At 47.0% G+C, this 22,208-nt stretch overlaps 1 protein-coding gene across 12 annotated transcripts in view; it reads right to left on the bottom strand.

Annotated features, from left to right (window-relative positions):
- COBL (cordon-bleu WH2 repeat protein) overlaps nucleotides 1–22,208 on the bottom strand; it is a 229,204-nt gene that overhangs the window by 147,306 nt on the left and 59,690 nt on the right. For 6 of the 12 annotated variants that reach the window (XM_075921663.1, XM_075921658.1, XM_014580203.3 and 3 more), the window contains one exon: nucleotides 10,817–11,023. In XM_075921663.1, the coding sequence (XP_075777778.1) occupies nucleotides 10,817–11,023 (207 nt within the window). Of the gene's footprint in view, nucleotides 1–10,816; nucleotides 11,024–15,924; nucleotides 16,992–22,208 lie in introns of those variants that run through there. The other 6 variants (XM_025178086.2, XM_075921660.1, XM_025178085.2 and 3 more) reach the window with 6 other exon arrangements.

The raw sequence follows: 22,208 nt of genomic DNA, 5'->3' as shown, positions 1-22,208 counted from the left end.
TATTAGAACAACTTCAAAGAGAAGTTTTATCAAAACGGAAACTTGAAACATTTCCCGCAAAAGTCCGCACAACTAAAACAAAAGTAGAAGAATTCTGTGGATTAAATGCAGATCAAATAGATTCCCTTCCAGACAGAAGTTTCCAGAGAAATAAGTCAAGCTAAATGAAGTGGAAGTTTTTTTCCCCCCCCACAAAATGGCACCACTATCTCTGGATATGCACTCTGCACAATCCACTTCAAAATAAAAAGGAGTGTAATGACCTTTGGATTTGCTGTAAATAGCACCCACAATGAACACCCTACTTGCCAACCACAGAGATGGTTACTACTATAAATGTTTGTATGGATGGTAAAGGTTTGAAACATTCTTTTCTAGTTGTTACTGGTAACTTGTGGAATAGTTCCTGTCCCACTTCATTGCTGGCCTTCAAGCAGCTATCTTGATTTTGGAGAAGTCTCTGGCTCAAGCTGAAAACCAGCTCTGCCAGCTCTTGCTTCTTCCTGATGGAGTTGTACATGCTGTGGACGTCATGAAGTGCACACTGCTCACCAGATACTATGTCTGTGCTGCTCTCAGCCATTTGAATGTGCCACTCTCTTCTGGGGTTATCTCCTTTGGGATGCAGAATGGGAAGTGTGTATCTTGCTTTTAGCTAGGCGATAAAAGGACTCAAGTTTCCTCCTTTAGGTTTAAAGGAAGCATCTCTCTTCTACAGACTATTTTACACGCCAGGTTTATGCCGTAAAGCTGACAACTATGGCCCATTAAGTAGTTCAAAGGGTAAGCTGAAAGATGGGGGTCATTAACAGAAAACCATGAGAGGAGATGGGGTTTGGTCAGAACAGAGGACTCTGGTAAAGAAGTTCAATTTCCTTTAGTGGTGAAAAGAAAAGGAAAGTATTCACTGGATCCAGTAGTTTTATTTGTTCCCTTAATCCTGGTAGGCTGACTTGGAACATGATCTTCCAGCCTGTCCCATGGGGCTCTCTGAAGAAACATTTCCTTGCCATGAAGAAAAAGGGATTCCACTTATTTGCTCCCTTGCCCGCTGCTTTCAAGTGTTGGTGAATCGTATTCCAATAGTAGCATCCATATAATAGGGTTCATCCCTATTTCCTCTTTATTTATTCCCACCTGCCCAAAGCCTTAAGACACAGAAGTAGGCTGACCCTTCTTCCCTGTCATCTGCATCTTTTTGCTGTCTCAGGAAATTGTTACTTCTAGAATGGCTAAAAGGGGCTTCCTCCATCTTTGCCTTTTCACTTTGTCTCCTGGACGTCTGGTGTTCTCTTTTGATTTGTTTGCAGGATGGCGTAAAGCAGCTCATTGATTCTAAGTCAAGATTCAAGACTAGGACTTCTCCAGCTCAAAAAGCCCAGACCTCTTTTTTTTTTTTTGCCCCCTCCTGCATAGGTTGACCTCTTTCACACTGACTGTCCAGCTAGGATAGACATTCAAACCAGAACTTGGGAGGTATTAGAGGATAAATTTAGAAAACTAAACAAGCGCATTTCCAACACTCTATAGATCTGTAAACTCAATCAATAGCACAAAAAGAACACAGGAACAGCAGGGAGACACCATGTTAAGGTTCAAACATGATTGCTCAGGCAGATATTTTTAGCAAGGGACAGTAATTTGGCTCCATCTCACTCTTGTATTATTAAACGGTATGATATTCAAAACCAAAGCTGGAAAGTAAAGGAGAGAGACTGCTGTGTCAACAATATTTATCAGACTGACATGCTGCTAAGGTATAGCATGTGGGTCACTTGTGTCACATGTTCCCCCTGTAAAACTCATGTAAGAGATTTACAGTTCTGTGTTATTTTGAAACACAGTAAACATTATTCTATGAATGGCCTCACCTTAGTCTCCACCAGAAGAACCATCAAGAGTATTAAATTTAAACATACACTACAGTTTGGACCTCTCTGATCCAGCAAACTTGGGACCTGACCAGTCCCAGACAAGGGAGTTTGCAGAACAAGGGAAAGTCTCGGGGGATGGGGTGCCAGCCTCTCTGCTGGGCTCCTCTCCCTAGCCACCTGGTACTGCTGCTCCTGGTCCGTGCGCTGCACCAGCCCTGTGGGCTCTGTGGCCCTACAAGCTCCTGCTGCCTCGCCAGCTTTGCTGCCCTGTGAGCTCTGGTGGCACCAACAGCCTTGTCACCTCTGCAGCCCTGCAAGCTCTGACCTCCAGGGCTCTGGCAGCTACACCGGCTTCCCTGCCCTGCCAGTTTCAGGCTCCGCTGCCTCTGCCAGATGGCTCTGCTCCCAGCCACTGACAAACTCTGCTGCTATGGAGAATGGTGGCATTTTACAACAACTATGTGGTGCAAAGCTGTGGAGAGTCAGGCTCCATGGGCCTCTCACATACGTGTTCTATACCAGCAACTCTAAAGAGTCACTACTCATTTACACCGCTGCAAATGAAAGCGGAATCGGACCTAGTCCCTTCTGCAATTCACTTGGCAAGATGGATCCAGGTGACATGCTCCATTGTGTTGGTGCCTTAGTCCGCCAGTCACAAAAAAAGAGAGACAGACTGTGGCTATGAGGCAGAGTAAGACATTGGAGAGTGTAACAGGAAAGGAAGCAAAGAGTATCAGATAATGGTGGCAGGAAGGCAGAGAAGAGAGAGACAGAAGGATGGGGAAAGGAGAAATGAATGACTGAGTTTGTGTTACGTAATTATAATGCCCAAAGGTAAATATTGCAGAAGCCACAGACGTGTGCAGAGAGCCTCAGCATTAAAGCAAGGGGAAAAGGCTGCTTGCCTTTGCCCCCCACCTGCCTTCTTCTTAGGGAGAGAGGTTTTCATCTTCCTCCCCTCCATGAAAGGAATGTGTTTCAGGGAGCCTTGTGTCTTCTACATCCAGTGCAGCATTCTTCTGCAGGTGGCTAGACGCAGTGGCAGTAAGTGACAGTATTAGGCCTGCTGCTGGCTAGATTGTAATTAATGCATTCTAGTCTTGTCCAGTTGGCAACATCCCAGGGTACACAGTGCAGCTGGGTTGTCCTACAGCATTGCAGGAACATTATGCTCTCCAGGGCATGTACTTGAGAAACCCCAGAAAGGAAATGCAGCAGCATAAGATCCCAGCAGCAAAAGATCAGGGGTTTGGGTAGGGGAGTTAATGAACCTGATGGTTCAGATTTAGTTCAGTTCCAGAAAGGGGCAAGGTGAAACCAGTTTTTCGTAGGGAATACTGGGAACAGGAGTGAAAAGCAAGGGGGATTTTCTTTAGATCAATCCTGTTAAAACTCAAACTGCTCAGATTGTGATTCCCTCCTCTATTTTCACAGAGGCAAAAAAGTCTGTTTCAAGCATTGGACAGGCTAAAAGATTAGATCTGTAGTTGTTTTATGAGTGATCACATTTATTTGCTTTCATAATGTTTTGTCATCCTTCCTCTTTCAGACCTGCCAGCCTGTGCAGATCTGGTGCAAAAAAAATTTTTTTTTTTAAATCACACATTTAGGTTACCATTTCAGGACACAATGCAGTGGTTCCACAAGAGTACAAGCACTGATTAGTTGTTTAAAAAAAGATATTCTGTGACTATTTTGGTACAGGAAGTCTGATTTCCTAAGAGGCAAACCTATATTATTCTAGAGTTCACAGGGATTAATTATTCTAAAAGGACAAAACACTTTGTATATTACAGGCAGTCTCTGAGTTACGCGGATCCGACTTATGTCGGATCCGCAGATATGAACGGGGATTTTCTCGCCCCGGAGGACTGGAGCGGCGGGACGCCTGGTCCCGCCGCCCGCCTCCTCCGGGGCGAGAAAAGCTGCTCCCCGTCTCCCTGGTCTGCTGCGGGAGCCAGCAGACCAGGGAGACAGGGAGCAAAGCGGCGCAGGACCCGGGGCCAGACCCACGGCCGCTTCCAGTTCAGCTGGAAGCGCCGCGGGTCCGGCCGGGTCCTGCGCCACTTTGCTCAGCGTCTCTCTGGTCTGCTGGGGGGGACGCAGCTAGTGCCCCCCTCAGCAGACCAGGGAGATGTGGAGCAAAGCCCGGGGCCTGTGGTAGAGCAGGTGGGGCGCTGCCGGTTGGTCCCGCAGCACCACTCCTCGGCGCTACTGGACCAACCCGGCAGCACCCCAGCTACTCTGCCCCAGGAGTCCTGATTCAGCCGCTGCTGATCAGTTTCAGCAGTGGCTGAATCAGGACGCCTGGGGCAGAGCAGCTGGGGTGCTGCTGGGTTGGTCCAGTAGCGCCGAGGAGCAGCCGCGCTACTGGACCAACCCAGCAGCACCCCAGCTGCTCTGCCCCAGGCATCCCCAAGTCAGCCGCTGCTGAAACTGACCAGTGGCTGACTACAGGAAGCCCGAGGCAGAGTTGCTCTGCCCCAGGCTTCCTGGAATCAGCTGCTGATCAGTTTCAGCAGCAGCTGACTTGGGGACCCCGGGGTTCTTAAGTTGCATCTGTATGTAAGTCAGAACTGGTGTCCAGATTCAGCGGCTGAATCTGGATGCCAGTTCCGACTTACATACAGATTCAACTTAAGAACAAACCTACAGTCCCTATCTTGTACGTAACCCGGGGACTGCCTGTACTGTTGTATCACAACACTATTCATTAAACGCTCCAGTCTGTCCTTAAATCTGCAGGAGGATAGCTCTTCCAAAATCGGAAACAACTTCTGTGTTTGAGAAGCTGCCAGTAGCCACAATAAATGGACACTCTCAACTTGAATTGGTTTTATACTTTTTTTTTTTAAATCCTATTTCTGATCAATTGTCTTTAATAAAAACAACAGAAGTCAGGCTATACTATTTAAACATCATTCAAAATATATTTGATGAAAACTTGGCTGCTCTCTTGCTAATGCCCATAAGGATATTTTCAGCAAGGAAGAAACTGCCTATACATAAACACAGTCAAATTCATAAAGTGAACACAAATAGAGACTTCCCCCCTCTACCTGTTTTCAAGTATCTTAGGTGTTATTTGTAATTATAGCAGGTCTACTATTTTGAGACAAATGTGATTCTCAAGTGGACAGTTTCCTTTTAAATTGCTCTTCCTCAATTACTCAGTCACCTTTCACAATACAGGCAGTCCCCGACTTATGTCGGATCCGCACTTACGAACGGGGCTTTTCTCGCCCCAGAGCTCACGGGCACCGGGTCGCCACCCGTGTCCTACAGGGTGAAAAAGCTTCTCCCGGTCTCCCTGGTCTGCTGCAGGCGGGGGGGGGGGGGGGGGGGGGCGGGGTCCAGCGGCTTTGCTGGACCCCCCCCCCCCCCCAGCAGACCAGGGGGACAGGAGCAAAGCCGCGGAGCATGCCCGCGCCTAGACTGTCCCGCTGCCCGCGTGCTCTGCGGCTTTGCTCCGCGTCTCCCAGGTCAGCAGACCAGGGAGACGGAGCAAAGCAGTGGAGGACTAGGGCGGTCCCGCCACCCCCGTCTCCCAGGTCTGCTGGGGGGGGGGGGGTACAGCTAGTGCCCCCCCCCCCCCAGCAGACCAGGCTTTTCTTGCCTACCCCTGGTGTAGAGCAGCTGGGGGCTGCCGGGTTGGTCCCGCAGCGCCGCTCCGGACCAACCCAGCAGCACCCCAGCTGCTCTGCCCCAGGCGTCCCCAAGTCAGCCGCTGCTGAAACTGACCAGCGCGGACTACAGGAAGCCCGAGGCAGAGTTGCTCTGCCCCAGGCTTCCTGGAATCAGCCGCTGATCAGTTTCAGCAGCAGCTGACTTGGGGACGCCTGGGTTTCTTAAGTTGAATCTGTATGTAAGTCAGAACTGGCGTCCAGATTCAGCCGCAGTTGAAACTGATCAGTTTCAGCAGGGGCTGAATCTGGACGCCAGTTCCGACTTACATACAAATTCAACTTAAGAACAAACCAACAGTCCCTATCTTGTACGTAACCCGGGGACTGCCTGTACTGATTCCCAGAGCCACATGGCTTACTTTTCTGCTGGCAAGTCCCAAAAGAGATTCACTGATATACACTCTGAATGATTCTTACTGATGTCACTGGAACTGCTCATGCTTTACAGTGACCACAGAATGCCACTCACCCAGCTCAATTGGTGGAAAAACTGTTGGGACTGATATCTGAGACAGTCCCTGAAGAAAATATTTGGAAGGAAACAGGTGGGAACACAGGGATGGCCTCTCCTTCTTTCAACACAGACAACTAGTACCTGCTGATAGTGAGGGGTGCACAATTTAAAGGCTAGTGCCCCCAACAGCTTGAGTCATGCACTCCTCAGTAGCCCCTTCCTGTAGCCCCCAGGTGTTATCTCTGCAGGGAGAGGCAGCCACAAAAGCAGTGGCTCTCTGCAGCTCCCACCTGTTTGCTGCTGCTTCTTCCTCCCATGGCTGCAGCCAGCAGTTCACCAGAGCTGCCACACAGGGAAGAGGCCCGGCCAGAAAACACTGGCAGGAATCTGGGGGAAGGCACATGCTCGCACATGTCCCCCCATCATCTCTGCTATATCCCTGCCACTGAACAGGCAGAGCAGGAGGGAAACTGAAGTTTGATGAAGTTACAGCCTACTGCTTAAAATCTAGCTGTTTCTGTCCCCATTGGCTGATGTATACTGATCAACATGTAAAGTCCATTATGATACCATCTGAAACAAGTGTATCTGGGGGAGGCATGTCTGATCTGAGTGGGGTTGATTAAAATAAAAATGAACTCAAAAGTTTGTCTCAAACTATAACTGAATGAAACATTTTCATACAACTTCTTCCTCCATTACCTTTTTGCTTTTAAAATCTTTTCACTTCGTTTTAAATAGGCCTGGAAACAAGTGTAAAAACTAAAACTGTTATTGTGAGGTTATATCTACACTGCAGGTATCCCAGAAAAGGATGCATCCTGGAAAAGCTATGCGGCGTCCAAGGAATGCATCCGCTTTTTCGGAAGTTTCCAAAAAAACAGATGCAGTCTTTCGGCATCACTGTATTCCTCATTGTATGAGGAAGAAGGGATGTTCCAAAATAGGAGGTATTTCCGAAATTTGGCCCTGTATAGACAGGCCAAATTTTGGAAAAGCCTTTTTAAAAAAAAAAAAAGTGGAAAAAGATGCGCAAATTGTGGTTCGCAATTTGAATTTTTTTCCAGTATAACTCTGCAGTCTAGACATAGCTTGAGTGTCTCAACCCAATCGTACAGTCTCAAAAAGCTAAGATAGCTCATAAAATTTAGAAAAGCACCTGAACTATTAGCATTTCTCTCAATTAATTTCAATATCCAAATCTTTGAAAATTTGACCAATCCTAACTTAGGGTATGTTTACACTAGCCCGCTAGTTCGAACTAGGGAGGCTAATATAGGCATTCAAACTTGCAAATGAAGCCCAGGATTTAAATATCCTGGTCTTCATTTGCATGTTCCTGGGCGGGTGCCATTTTTAAATCCTCTTAGTTCGAACTGACTGCCCGCGGCTACACGCGGCAGTCAGAAGTTAATCTGAACTAAATTCTTAGTTCAGATTAACTGTTACTCCTCCTTTAGTTCGGATTAATTTCTGACTGCTGCGTGTAGCTGCAGGCAGTCAGTTCAAACTAAGGGGATTTAAAAATGGTGCCCGCCCAGGAACATGCAAATGAAGCCCGGGATATTTAAATCCCGGGCTTAATTTGCAAGTTTGAATGCCTACATTAGCCACCCTAGTTCAAACTAGGGGGCTAGTGTAGACATGCCCTTAGAGACAAATTTCTCAGCTGTGCACTGATACTTCCCTATGTTCATAGTCACCAACAGAACTGCACACAGATTACATGACTCATTGAGCATAATTAATTTCACACACTTCCTGGGAATACACTTCAACTTCCAGAATTAGCATATTGGGAACAGTCTGACTATAATTGAGGGCACATTTTCAGCTAATGTTCAAAGGCTAAATCCAGCATCTAGCAACGTGTGGTATATTTCCAACATTTCCTGCAGACCATGAGTCCACAAAACCAAATGACTGGATTTACCTAATCAATATATACATAGTATTAGCATATACTAGCCATGGTAAGGATAATAAACATCCACAAAAATCAAAGGCAGACTGTGGTATAAATTCCAATGACCTGTTCAAGTGTGTATAGCACCTCTCTAGTCCGGCACCCTGGGGACCTAATCGGTTCCAAATGAGGGGATTTACTGGACCAGAGGAGGCCCCTCCTGACATGGCCTGTGCTGTTCTTCTGCTCCCGGCTAAGGCTCCAGGCTAGCCCCACTTTTGCCTGCCTGGCCGTGGCTGCTGCTGGGGCCAGAGCTCCATGGCAGGGACCAGAACTCCACGGGTGGGCCCAGAGCTCCATGGCTACTGCTCCTGTCCCAAGCTCCACAGCTGCCACTTCCTGAGCTCTGCAGCCAGGGCCAATGTTCTGTGGAGGCCAGTGCCAGGTCCCTGGTCCCCACAGGGGCCAGAGCTCCCTGATGCTCCACCCGCCCCTTTTTTTCCCCCCATTCACTTCCCTCCCCCCAAAAAATCACCATATGGCCCTCTCTCATTGTAGTGCTTTTGCAAATTTATTTTTGGAAGGAAAATAATTTACTTGATTACTAGGCTTCTGATGACTAGTCTCCTTTGCATGGCACTCAGAACTTGCTCAGGTTTGCTGATGAAGTATCTGCACTTTTTGGCCAATGCTGACCAATAATTTTTCATTTCCTGAATCTATTCTGTTTTCTAGGTCTCCTCTTTCCTTTTGTAATTAGGTCCAAATAGCTCTGCTCTGCTCTTTCATCATGTCTGCAACCTGATGTCAGAAATAAGCATCACTTTCTTTGGACCTTTCAGTTCCTTGAAGCTACTGCGGCTTTGGGCCAGATCCTGGAAACTGATATGTGCTGTGTGTTCTGCATGTTGTAGGTGATCAGTGGTTGGGAACTGGTGCATTGGGCAACACTTGCTGGTACAGCATGCATTTCTCTGGGGCCAAAGCTCCCTCTCCCCTCCAACCACTGCTCTGCGGGTATGTCTACATTACCCCGCTAGTTCGAACTAGCGGGGTAATGTAGGCATACCGCAATTGCAAATGAAGCCCGGGATTTGAATTTCCCAGGCTTCATTTGCATAAGCGGGGCGCCGCCATTTTAAAATCCCCGCTCGTTCGAACCCCGTGCCGCGTGGCTACACGCGGCACGGGGTTCGAACGAGCGGGGATTTAAAAATGGCGGCGCCCCGCTTATGCAAATGAAGCCCGGGAAATTCAAATCCCGGGCTTCATTTGCAATTGCGGTATGCCTACATTACCCTCCTATTTTGAAATAGGAGGGTAATGTAGACATACCCTGCTAGAGGTGAGCATGCATCTAGAAATCTGTTGCATGCTCCTACACGTACAAGGGCTTTTGCCCCATGCTTAGTAGTAACTACAAAGTTAATTTGAACTAACAGCCGTTAGTTAGAATTAACTTTCAGATGCGCTACACAGGCAAACTGCTAGTTCAAACTTAATTCGAACTAGCGGAGCGCTTAATTCAAACTAGGTAAACCTTATTCTACGAGGACTAACGCATAGTTTGAATTAAGTAGTTCAAATTAAGGGCTGTGCAGCCACTTAATTCGAACTAGTGGGAGGCTAGCCCTCCCCAGCTTGCCCTGGTGGCCACTCTGGTCACCAACAGGGAAACTCATCTGCCCCCCTCCTGGCCCCGGAGCCCTTAAAGGGGCACGGTCTGGCTACGGTGCCCGTGCCAGGTGCAAGCCTGCCAGCATCCAGCCAGCAGACCCTGCACCTGGCACGGCACGAGCCAGCCACCCGCTGCCAACCAGCCCTCCGCCTCTTCCCAGGACCAGGCTGGTGGCTCCCAGGAGCCTGCCCGGGGCCGCAAGAGGCAGGGGCCCGCCTGGTCTAGTATGGAGATAGTGGACCTCATCGAGGATGGGGGGGAAGCCTCCAACATCCACGACCTCCGCACTAGGCACAGGAAACTGGCTGTCTAGGGCAGGATAGCTGCCAGCCTGGCCACCCAGGAGCAGGTTTGCATGAAAATCAAGGTGGTCGAGTAAGACCCCGACCTTGAGCCCTGAGCTTAGAACATAAAAACATAAGAATGGCCGTATTGGGTCAGACCAAAGGTCCATCTAGCCCAGTAGCCTGTCTGCCGACAGTGGCCCACACTAGGTACCCTGGAGGGGATGGACTGAAGACAACAACCAAGCCATTTGTCTCGTGCCATCCATCTCCATCCTTCCACAGACAGAGGCCAGGGACACCATTTCTACCCCCTGGCTAATACCACTCCATGGACACAACCTCCATGAATTTATCTAACTTCTCTTTAAACTCTGTTCTAGTTCTAGCCTTCACAGCCTCCTGCAGCAAGGAGTTCCACAGGTTGACTATTTGCTTTGTGAAGAAGAACTTTCTGTTATTAGTTTGAAGCTGCTACCCATTCATTTCATTTGGTATCCTCTAGTCCTTCTATTATGGGAACTAATGAAGAACTTTTCTTTATGCACCCTCTCCACACCACTCATGCTTTTAGAGACCTCTATCATATCCCCGCTCCGTCTCCTCTTTTCTAAGCTGAAAAGTCCCAGTCTTTTTAGCCTCTCTTCATATGGGACCTGTTCCTAACTCCTGATCATTTCAGTTGCCCTCCCCTCTCCCACCCTCTCTCGTCCCCTCTCCCACTTCCTTTTCCCAGTCTCCCCGAGTTTTGTTCAATATCAATACTGATATTACAATTCTCTCTGTAACCAACACTTATCCAGGGAAGAGAGAAAGAGAGACATACTCCATCAATCCTGAGAGAAGAGAGTTTACCCACCAGCATTCTATTAAAAATGCAAGATGCGGGGGAAGGAAGGTTCCAGGATAACAGAGATGATTGGTGCCTTACCTCCCATGTACATTGTTCTTCTGTTCCACACCGCTTGGCAAAACAACTGTGAAGTCCACGGTCCTGTTTATCATATTTTCTTTCATGGTCACCAGGTTCTGATCAGGGATTACTCCCAGCTCTGACAGCGACTTCTGCTCACTCTGAATTTGACTTGCAGCAGGAGGCTGACTTGGTGGAGGGGGAGCTCGAGCCTTCATTTTTCTCCTTAAAAAATAAAACAAAACAGTGAGTCAGTGATTTCAAATACACTTCCTTCATGGCAAGTGCTAGCCTTCCTTTTACCCTGAATCTTTGGTCATTAACAAGAGCTCCGAAAGTGGAAGCAGTTTTTTATCATGGAATTTTTTTTTAATATACAGCTGTATTTTATTTTTACATCTCCTTTTCTAAAATAACAGCGACATCTTAGGAAGATGCACACAATAGATTTCTACCACCTGTTTCTGACCTCCCGCAAAATATTCACCACTGTTTGATGATCAGATATCTCCATGGCACAAATGTTATCTCTGTGTATTCAGAGTATCACAAAGAATGAGCTTTTCAAAAGTGTTGAGCACAGGCCTAACTCTGATCTCATTATAATCAATGGTCCAAATCTCATTGGCTTCTGTTACACTTCAGGGGTAAGTAGCATCTTTAATTTCTCTCCCCTAGTCTCTTCATGGTCTCTCTTTCCAAGTGATAGGTCTCTGTCTATACTTATCTATGGGTGTGTCTAGACTACATGGCTTCGTCGACGGAGCCAAGTAAAGTAGTTTACTCGACATAGTCAATGAAGCGGGGATTTCAATAATCCCAGCTTCATTAAAATAAAAATGGCCGCCACGCTGTGCTGACAATCAGCTGATCCGGCACAGCGCGGCAGTCTAAGCTTACAGGAGGAGTCAAAAAAGGCTTCCCTTGTTGACCGCGCCACATCTAGACTGGCGCGCTGTGCCGGATCAGCTGATTGTCGGCACAGCACAGTGGCCATTTTTATTTTAATGAAGCGGGGATTATTTAAATCCGCACTTCAATGATTATGTCAAGTAAACTACTTTACATGGCTCTATCAATGCAGCCATGTAGTCTAGACACACCTATGAATGTAACAAGATGGTTCAGGCCACTGTTTCTCAACCTTTTAACAAACAAAAAAAATTATAAGTACCCCCAGAACCAACAGTTTTCAGACACACACATTTTTTCTACTATTGTAACATATTTGTTTAAACAATTTAATCGTAGCCGGGTGGGAGATGAAATTATTGGGTGTAAAAAGTACAAAAATAATAAAGCATTGTAAAACTTAAAACAAAAATTCAGGTTTCTCCAAATTTCAGTTGTGTTGACATCCCCCGCAGACTTCTCTCAAGTGTCCCTAAGGGTACTTGTACCACTGGTTGGGTGTGTCTAGACTACATGCCTCCTTCGACGGAGGCATGTAGATTAGCCAGATCGGAAGAGGGAAATGAAGCCGCGATTAAAATAATCGCGGCTTCATTTAAATTTAAATGGCTGCCCCGATCTGCCGATCAGCTGTTTGTCGGCAGATCGGGGGAGTCTGGACGCGATGCCCCGACAAAGAAGCCTTTCTTCATCGACACAGGTAAGCCTCGTGAAACCAGGCTTACCTGTGTCGATGAAGAAAGGCTTCTTTGTCGGGGCATCGCGTCCAGACTCCCCCGATCTGCCGACAAACAGCTGATCGGCAGATCGGGGCAGCCATTTAAATTTAAATGAAGCCGCGATTATTTTAATCGCGGCTTCATTTCCCTCTTCCGATCTGGCTAATCTACATGCCTCCGTCGAAGGAGGCATGTAGTCTAGACACTCCCGTTGAGAAACACTGTTTCTGGTTACTGAACTATTCACCAACCATCTTTATTTCTGCCAACCCTGCTAGGGTTCTGCAGACCTCTCTCACCCTTTCCTTGGGTGGATTCATTTTGAGTTAATCATATTTACCATACACAATGAAAAAAGCAACTTTTAATAGATCTCAATTGAATAAATTTAAGTTTCAAATGAAAAAATATGAAAATACATTGGATAGAGGAACATATAACAAAAAAAATTTAGATACAGAAGTGGACTCAACTGTGGTCACTGCTCCTTTCTGTTTGGAATTTAATTATTTTCAAATGATCTAGCTGACGTCTTATGCTCTTGTCTATAGTGCAAAGTTACAGGAAATGGGCTACAATTACAGATGGGTCCAGATCAAGAGCTGGATTTTGATCACTCTCAAATCAGTTTACATTTGAAAATCAGCACAGGGTGCTCGAGGACAGTGCCTTGTTCCAAAGGACAGTGGTGCATCGCCAACTAAGTGAAAAGATGCAGGAATAGGGATGTAAAATTTAGATTAACTGACTAGTCGAATAGTCGATGCATCGACTATTTGATTAGTTTATAAGGGAACCTCTGCCTTTGATGTATAGCAACAGCCCCAGGCTGTTGCTACACTTCAAAGGCAAAAGCACTATGGGGAACACAGGGCCAACAGGGGACTCAAACCGTCCTCCACTGGCCCCGAGCTCCCCGTGGCGTTTCAAAGCGGCCATGCCGCATGGAGCCTGGGGTCCGTGGGGGAGTCCCCAGCTGACCCCGGGCTCCATGCAGCGTTTCAAAGCAGCAGACCTCAGGTTCCATGCAGGGGTGCCGCTTTGAAATGCCGTGAATAGCCTGGGCCAGTTGGGAGTCTGCATGTAGCATTTCAAAGTGGCAGTGCTGCATGGAGCCCAGGGTTTGGCCCCGACGCCACACGGTGCTGCTGCTTTAAAGCACCTTCTTCTCTTCCCCCCATTACTGCCTCTTTCTGATAGAGGCCGCAAGGGGGGGGGGGGAGCAACTAGTGTGTCAACTAGTTGTTCATATCCTTAGTTAGGAACTGTGATTCAAAACAGCTCTCTGCCTCTGCTAAATAAAAAATCATTGCACTGAACACTGGAATACCTTGGAAAAAATAATGTTCAGATGCCATCCTATTAATGGCAGCTCTTTACACAAGGACAGTCTAGCCCTGATGCCAAGGCCTCACTCTCCAGAAATAGGTTACACATTTTCTGAGCTACAGCTGGATAACCTGCATCAACTTGCACCAAACAACATCTTTACACCAAATACACAGAGGAAGCTCCACATTCACCATGAAGTTGCCATTTACTTGACCATATAAGTCTTAATGAAATGAGAGTAGCTGGCCTCATATTGTGCATAGATCTAAGATGACTGGTTCTGATACCTAGTTTCCTAATGACCCAGTCTCAGACTTATGCTCTGCTTATGGCAGATTGTAGCAGACTACAGATGGGAAAGCATTGCAATGTTGATCACATCAATGTATAAAAAGCCCTACTATACAGCAGGGATTTTCACTAGCATCGATTTAATAGTTGTGTAACCGCATGAAATCTTAGTGGTTACACAACTATTCGATAGTCCGTGGGGGGTGGGGCCGGCAGCCAGTGTGCTCCAGTCCCCCTCCTGGGGATTCCCGTCACTCCACATTGCTGCCCTGATATAGCTGCCTAGCTCCCCTTGCAGGCTGCCTGCCTGCCACTCCATGCTGCAGAGGCATGCCACCCCATGCTGCAGGGGTCCAACCTCCCCACAGACAGAGGCTGGTCCACAGCAGCAGCACCGGTCTGTGAGAGGTCTGAGCTCCCCACAGACAGAGGCTGCTGTCCATGGGATGCAGAGCAGCTTCTGTTTGTGGGGAGCTCAGGCCAACTGTGGACAGAGGCTGCTTTGCAGCAGCTTCCCATCTTCCCCGATACACACTGGGAGACAGCAGCAGTGAGAGGGCAGGTGGCACTGCGGAGCTTGTGCTGGGGAGAACCGGCACCAGCTCCTGCCTGCCCCCCAACCTTTGTAGGAGGAAGCAAGGGGGGACATGTGGGTCCACGGAGCCGATATATGAGGTTTAGCTGGCTTGTCCAAGGCAGCAGCAGCGTGGGAGTAGAAGTGTAGGTGGATCCAGTGCTTGCGGGGAGCTGGCTTTTAAGCCAACTCTTCACAGGCACTGTCTGATACAGAGGCAATGGGGAGGGGCGAGAGGAGGGGAGGGAGGAAATGTGTGTAATTGACAAGATTAACTAATAAGTCTAGGCTTATCAGTTAATCCTATAGTCAATTACACATGGAGACCCCTACTATCCGCATACTTTTTTTCTTTTTGGGGGAGGGAAGGTTTACGATTTGGGCTAGCTCTCCTGCCACACCATGCAGATGAGCAGAAGCCCAGAAAAGACTCAGAACACAACAAAAAAGTTACTCAGAAATGTGTGAGTTAGCTTGAAAAGAGGGCAAGAAGAGACACAGTAACATCAAACTTTGGGAAGCTTAATGATGAGTTGGACCTTGAACTTTATCATCATGGCTAATTCAAAATGGACATAGCCTCCCTCAGATGGAGTGCCAGAAAAGGACCATGAGCCTAAGCCAGAAAATCAAACAAGGACACATCTGGATTCAGGATGCAAGATTTGAATTAAACCAGGTACATGACAGAGGAGCCCCGATATCAGTTGTACACCATCTTGGTTCACCCTTATGCTGGAATAATCCTTCCCTAGCCAAATATACAGCTTTGGAAGGTGGAAGTTGGTGGTGCAGTGCCAAGTGGCTGCCTTTTAATCAATGCTCTGACCCCCCAAAGTTAGTAAATGATGTGACTGATACCATCTGCATTTAGACTGACCAATTTGTACAAGAAACCCAATAGAATGCCTGAAAACTGTACTTTATGCTGAACATGCCCATAGGATGAAATGGTCACCAGAATGCTATGCTACTGTCAGATAGCACTTCTTTCACTCCATACATATGCAGGCAGTAAATATCACCACGTATAAATGACCACAGAGAGCTACCATTTACAAGGAAGAAAAAAACAGTACCTGTGCAGATTACATAGAACTAACCTGTTTAAATATAAATCAACTTAGCAATCATCTGATTTATTTACTTTTCCCTTTATTAATGATTCAATTCCTGTCCTGGATCCATAGTCTGTTAAGACAATTGTACACACAGTTATAGGCTCAAACAAAATGATTCACACAGACATGGTTGCTCATAACTGAGATTAGATTACTCAAGGAAAAAACAAAACTAACTCTTCCATAGCACAGCAAGTGGAAGCACTGCAGCAGAAATCATGAACAATCCCTTGCACTTCTCCATACATAGCAGCACAATGAGAACAAGCTAAAAGCCCTTTGGACCTACTCCTCTGTCGATTATTTATTAAAGTGCGATATGATGCAACTGTGACATTCCAATGCCCCGTACAGAAAATAAAGCAAACAAACAGTCTGCATATCTCAAATACTACTGGAGCTACAATTTTGATAGACCCTGTCATAGCACTGTACGGCACAGACTGTGTCCCTCAGTATGTAGGCTAGAGATAGTGGTTTCTAAAGTGACCCAGTACATTTCACCATCCTGAACAAAGAATCCCAGAGTTTCCTCTTTTCTCTAGCACAAAGCTCAAGTTACGTGCATGAAGGAAAACGTGTTCATTTTTGCAAAGTGTTGAGAGCTCTCTGTTAGGCTGAGGACCCACTAACACCCTCGGAAGTTAAGAGCACTCATCACCATGTACAAAGAACTGAGTGTCTCACTAGTTTGATCCCACTAAGAGCAGAAATTGTGCCTGCCCCTCTCCTGCCTACAATATATAAGCATGCTCCCAACTATTCATTTGGAAAATCCTAGTCTTTTAAGAGTTTTGGGCAAAATATACTGTTGGCACAGAAAGCCATACCTCTGCCCCACTTAAGCTGATGGTGAAACTGTCAAGGATGGATATATGTTGACTAGAGCATCTGCTGACTATTTAGGAAAGGACGTATGGTTAATTTCAGAGATTTTATCCATTGTTTAGGATCAAAGAGTACCATCATTGGAACTTGGTTTAATGTACACAGAATGCTTCATAATCCATCAGCGTCTTTAGTTTATGGTTTTAGGCTATGTCTACTCTGGAAATATTTGGCGATGAAAGTACTGTCAACATGCAAAAGTCACCAAGAAGAGAGTTGCCAAATCATGTTTACACTGCCATTCTGTCGACATATCATGACCACACTGATAGTGCCCCCATCGACAGAAAGAGCAAAGCAATGACAGTATGCATCCCAGAGTGCCTGGCATCACCATGAGTTGCTAGGCATTTTGGGAACACTCAATGTAGCACAAGGCATTTTGGGAAAGGAAAAAATGATCAATCTCTTCAATTCATAGCCTTCCTGGCGCTTCCAGCTTATTTTTGTGCCATTTAAAACTGACAGTTCTTGCTGTGTACTCCAGCATCTGCTATGAGAAATCATGAATCCCAGACTTTTCTTCTATGCCAGGGATGTACAAAAGCGGGTGGATCTGGCCCGCAGAAGCCCTGCTGCTCCTCTGCCCCAGGCCAATTAGGGCCTGGGAATGGGGGAGCACCCGAAGCCTTCACCACAATGCTTCTGCGCTGCTCGAAAGGTGGGGGCAGAGCAGAGAAGGCTTCACGCACTCCCCCGCCTCCAGGCCTTACTTGGCCTGCGGGCAGGAGAACATGCAAAGCCTCCTCTCGCCCTGCCAGGAGCACGTGGCACTTTGAAGCACCGTGCACTGTTCACAGGGTGGGAGGGAGAGGGGAGAGCGGAGGAGGCTTTGCGTGCTCCCCCGTCTCCAGACCAATCAGAACCTGGGGGCGGGGGAGCCGTGTGAAGCTTCCTTCGCTCTGCCCCGGCTCTGCGAGGAGCCTACGGCACTTCAAAGTGCTACGTGCTCCTCACAGGGCGGGAGGAGGTTTCTCGCGCTCCCCGCCCCCAGATCCTGATTGGCCTGGGGATGGGGGACATGTCAAGCCTCTTCCAGGGCATGGGTGCCTAGTAGGAAGGGGGCCCAAAGGGGCTCTCCCACCCCCAGACCAATAACAGTCTGAGGGTGGGGTAGCCCCGACTCATCTTGTTTAGACCCCGTCCCTTCTTGTTTAAGTTCCTCCCTGTTGGGGTGGCCCGAAGCTACTTCAAAAAATTTTGAAATGGCCCCCAGCCAAAAATTATTGCCCACCCCTGTTCTATGCTGTGTTCAATATGCTTAGGACACCAATCATTGCAGAAGAGCTATTGCTGTACTTACACTCAGAGGAAGAAGACTTGGATGTGGATGACAGTGTGAGTGACTTCACATTTGCATTTGGCTGCCATAGAGCAGCTGTGCAGAGAAGAGCATCACTTTTGAGCCAGGGACTGCGTGGTGGGATCACATGGTCATGCAGGTGTGGGACAAAGAGCAGTGGCTACAGAACTTCAAGATAAGGAATGCAACCTTCTTGGAGCTGTGTGCTGAGCTGACGCCTGAACTGCAGAGCTGCTCTCTCAGGAGAGAAACATGTTGCCATTGCTTTATGGAAGCTGACGACTCCCGATTGCTACCGTTTAGTTGCAAATTTAGAGCGGGGAAGTTTACCATTGGGGCAGCACTTCTGCATGTGTGCAGGGCAATAAATTACATTTTGATGGTCAAGACTGACTTTGGGGAATGTGGATGATATAGGGGCTGGCTTTGCAGAAATGGGCTTTCCAAACTGGGGCAAGGCAATCAATAGCACACATATTCCTATTATAGCTCCACTCCATCTTGTCACAGAATAAACCAATTGGAAGGGGTGCTTCTTGATGGCACCTGTGGATCACTATGGGCATTTCACAGACATAAATGCAGGTTTGGTCTGGAAAGGTACATGATGCCTGCATCTTCCGGAACAGGGGCCTACAGAAATCTCTAGACAGGGACTGTTTTTTTCCAGATCACAAAATTACAATGCGGGATGTGGAAATGCCCATAGTGATCCTAGTGACATGCCTAACCCCTTACAGCCCTGGCTCAGGGAGCCTTACACAGGGCGTCTAGACAGCAGTAAAGAGTGGTTCAACAACAGGCTAATGGCAGACTGAAAGGGAGATGGAGGTGTTTCTATGGCAGGCTAGACCTTATGGAGGATCATATTCCAATAGTGGTGCCCGCATGCTGTTGCTTACATCATTTGTAAGAGAATAAGGGTCAAGTGTTTGCCGTGGATGGAACACTGAGACACAACAGCTGGGCGTACAGTTTGAACAGCCAGACACCTGGGCTGTCAGAGGAGCCCCTAGGGTGGCCATCAATATCAGAGCGGCTCTGAGGAATAATGTTGACAATAAGGGGTGCTGACATTTCTGTATTTTGGGGTTGCTTTTATACCACATCCCACTGCTTATCCTGAGTGAGGCATTCCCATTAAACCCAGGGATGTTACAGGCTTCCACAGGGACCAGGGCGACTGGTGTAGGTTGTGTCACACAAAATAAACTTATTGAAACCTGCATCAGCTTTGTCTTGATTGATCCCTTTCAATCACAGCTGCACACCAAGAGTGAATGCTCAGTGGTCAGGGAGGGTAAGAGTTATTGAAAATCCTCATAACTGTGTTAATGTCCATCTGTCAAAGTCACAACTGCTATGTCAGGGAGTGGAATGTCCTGGTTTAAAAAAAAAAAAAACCCACCCCGACAGTGAAAAGGAGTGTGTGGCTGTAGAGGGAGGGCTGCTAGCTCCAAAATTTTCCATGTGCCACTCCTTCCGTGTGGGTACAGAGGGAGGGTTGCTGAGTAAAGAATTTAGCATATGCTGCCAGGGAAGTCTTTGGTTCTGTTTGCTCTGCATCTTGATAAGACACTTCAGCATCTCAGTTTGGACTGCCTGGAATTTTAGCATCCCATCAGTGGTGTCTGTCCTTGCTTTCATTTCCCGGGTCTGTCTTTCTTCCCTTTTCTCGATTTGAAGCATTGAATGCTGCAAAATATCCTTCACTAGATCCTTTCTGGACCTTGGAGGTCTTTTCATGAGTTGACGGAACCTGTCAATGGGGGAACAGGTCTGCCTTCTTGAGGTCTGGTCTGGAAAAGTAACTTAACAATAGAGTGACTGTACTGCTCCTGATAAAGACTGAAACATTTCATTAACTTACACTTCTCTGAACAAAAGCAGCCACTTCTCCTGTTATCGTAGAGGCAAACACAGATCTCTCCAGGCACTCTGACCATGGTTAGTTTAAAGGTGGGAGGGACAGAGGGGGAAGGAAAGTTGAGCACAGAACTCCAAGAGAGTACAGTCCACACTTGTTCAGCATGTGTAGATGCAGGGGCAGCCCGTGAACACAGACAGACTCAGCGGTTGCCTAGGGCGTAGCCTTCAACGGGGCGCCCGATGACGACATCCTGTCATCGACAGCCATGCAGGCAGGGGCACCGATCGCACATTCTGCCTGGGGTGCTAGCTGCTGCAGCCGGCCTCAGGCCGCTCCTGTGTAGATGGACATCATTTGTAATAATGCTATGCTTGTCCACAGGCTGTCATAACTCTGGCTGACATCTCGCTGCTGAAGGTTAACAGGGAGACCCAGACTCTGCATCTGGATCTGAGCAGGGCAGCACGCCGCTCTTTACGCCCAACCCTGTGCTGCCTAGATGTTGGTAGCACAGCATGAGGGATGGTTGAGGAGAGTGTTGTGTCATGGCGTGGGGTAGGGGGGGGAAGAGAGGGAAAAGGCATCCCTGCCATGGAATCTCTATGACAAAATTAATAAGTACCTCAGGCAAAGCTTCCACACCATCTCCCAGCAAGATTCTATTGATAGCTCTATGTGCATCAACCCCGTTTGGACATAATGCAGACCCAGGCAGGGCTTAGCCAGCTGACAGAAATACGGTCACCTTGTGCCACTGCTACACCCTCCCTCACACACACTGCAATAGGGTGGGTCACTCTCAGTTGTGCTTAAACTGATGCTTCATGCCACACACTGATAAGATCCAAAAGCTCTGAGGTGCTCCAAGCAGGAGAGCATCTTGAGCAATAACCACTCCTGGTTCCTTGAAAAGATGCCATGGGGAGCACTCAATGCTGAGCCAGCCAGCAGGACATGGATTTTAAAGTTCCCAGGGTTTGCAAAGCGGAGGGCAAAATTTCTGTTTGCCTGTTTATGTGGCTGCAGAGCAGCCAAGTTCAAAGCACTGGCCAGAGTGGTTAATTGTGGCACTGTAGGAAACATCCTGGAGTTCAAAAAACAAAAAAATAAAAGCCTACTATAGCACACACGGCATGATCAAGATATGGCAAGATCAGGCCAAATGTTTATAAAGCACTATATAATTGCTAAATATTATTTTTCATTTGTCCAGGACTCAGACTCCTGTACATGTATCGACATCCTTGAGTGAACAGGAAGCAGTCATTTGTCAGATATGGCATATTTGCCAATCCTCAAGTGAAAGTCAGTTTACCTCGTTTCTGTATATCTGTAAGCAAGTAGGTTCTAGTTTATTTGTGGCAGACTCCATCTTTGTACAGTCACATGCCTATTATCCGCCTTGTCTTTGTCAGGTGCCTTTTTCCTCCCCAAAAATCTATGGGCATCTCTCCCAGGACAGAATTTGCCTAGTTAAGGAAATGTATTTCCTGCAAGAGATAACACATAGTGCTTTGTTTATGGAACAATGTGGTATTTTGAATGGAACTAGATGGCAATACAAAATGGAGAGATCATCTCTAAAAACCTTTTCACGCTTTAATGGCCAAGGTATTCTCTTTTTATTACCATTTTATCTTTTCAAAACTCTGTCTTATCTTTACAAGGTGCCTTTTTTCTTCTGTTGCTGTCTTTATTCTGATACTTTCATACAAAAGACAAAGCTCATCACAGAAGCACAGGCTTGGGACTCAACAGAAGCTTTTGAAAATCTCCCTCATAAAACACAACTGGGACTCATGTGCTTGATTCCCACTGAATGTCACTGAGACTAGGCATCGATTCAACCTTTTTTATTTTTGAAAAGCTCTCCCAATATTAAGGATAAAGAGTGAAGTTTTCACATTCACTGATTTTAAGTCCAGAAGCTGCCACCTTGACTTCCTGTATAACAGACCAGACAATTTCATCCAATTTCCTCCTCTATTAAGCCCTCACTTGAATGAGAGTTAGGCTGAAAAACTACACATCTGTAATCCTATGAAAATAAATTATGCCAGATAAGCACCTTTTATATTGGTATGACAGCTATACTGGGGAGTTGTATGGCTTTGCGTCAGTTTTTAAATTAATATTTTAAAGTGACCCAAAACTGTGTAAAAAAGCCCTAAAAGGCATCGTAAAATTATCCTTAAATACTTAGTGAGCCAAAACATGACTCAGCAAGCTCCACCTGAACAAGCTCTGCAGGTCACAGTCCCAACAGGTGTGTGGCAGGACTGCAAGCTTTGTGCCGGTGTCAACTAGGGATGTTAGATATCATGTAACTGAATAGTCGAGTAACTGCATGAAATCTTAGTGGTTACATGACTATTCAATAGTCCCCAGGGTCAGGGTTGG

Source organism: Pelodiscus sinensis, chromosome 2 (assembly GCF_049634645.1).
Source record: "Pelodiscus sinensis isolate JC-2024 chromosome 2, ASM4963464v1, whole genome shotgun sequence".
NCBI classification, from domain to species: domain Eukaryota; kingdom Metazoa; phylum Chordata; order Testudines; family Trionychidae; genus Pelodiscus; species Pelodiscus sinensis.
This window is presented reverse-complemented; position numbering and strand designations above follow the sequence as displayed.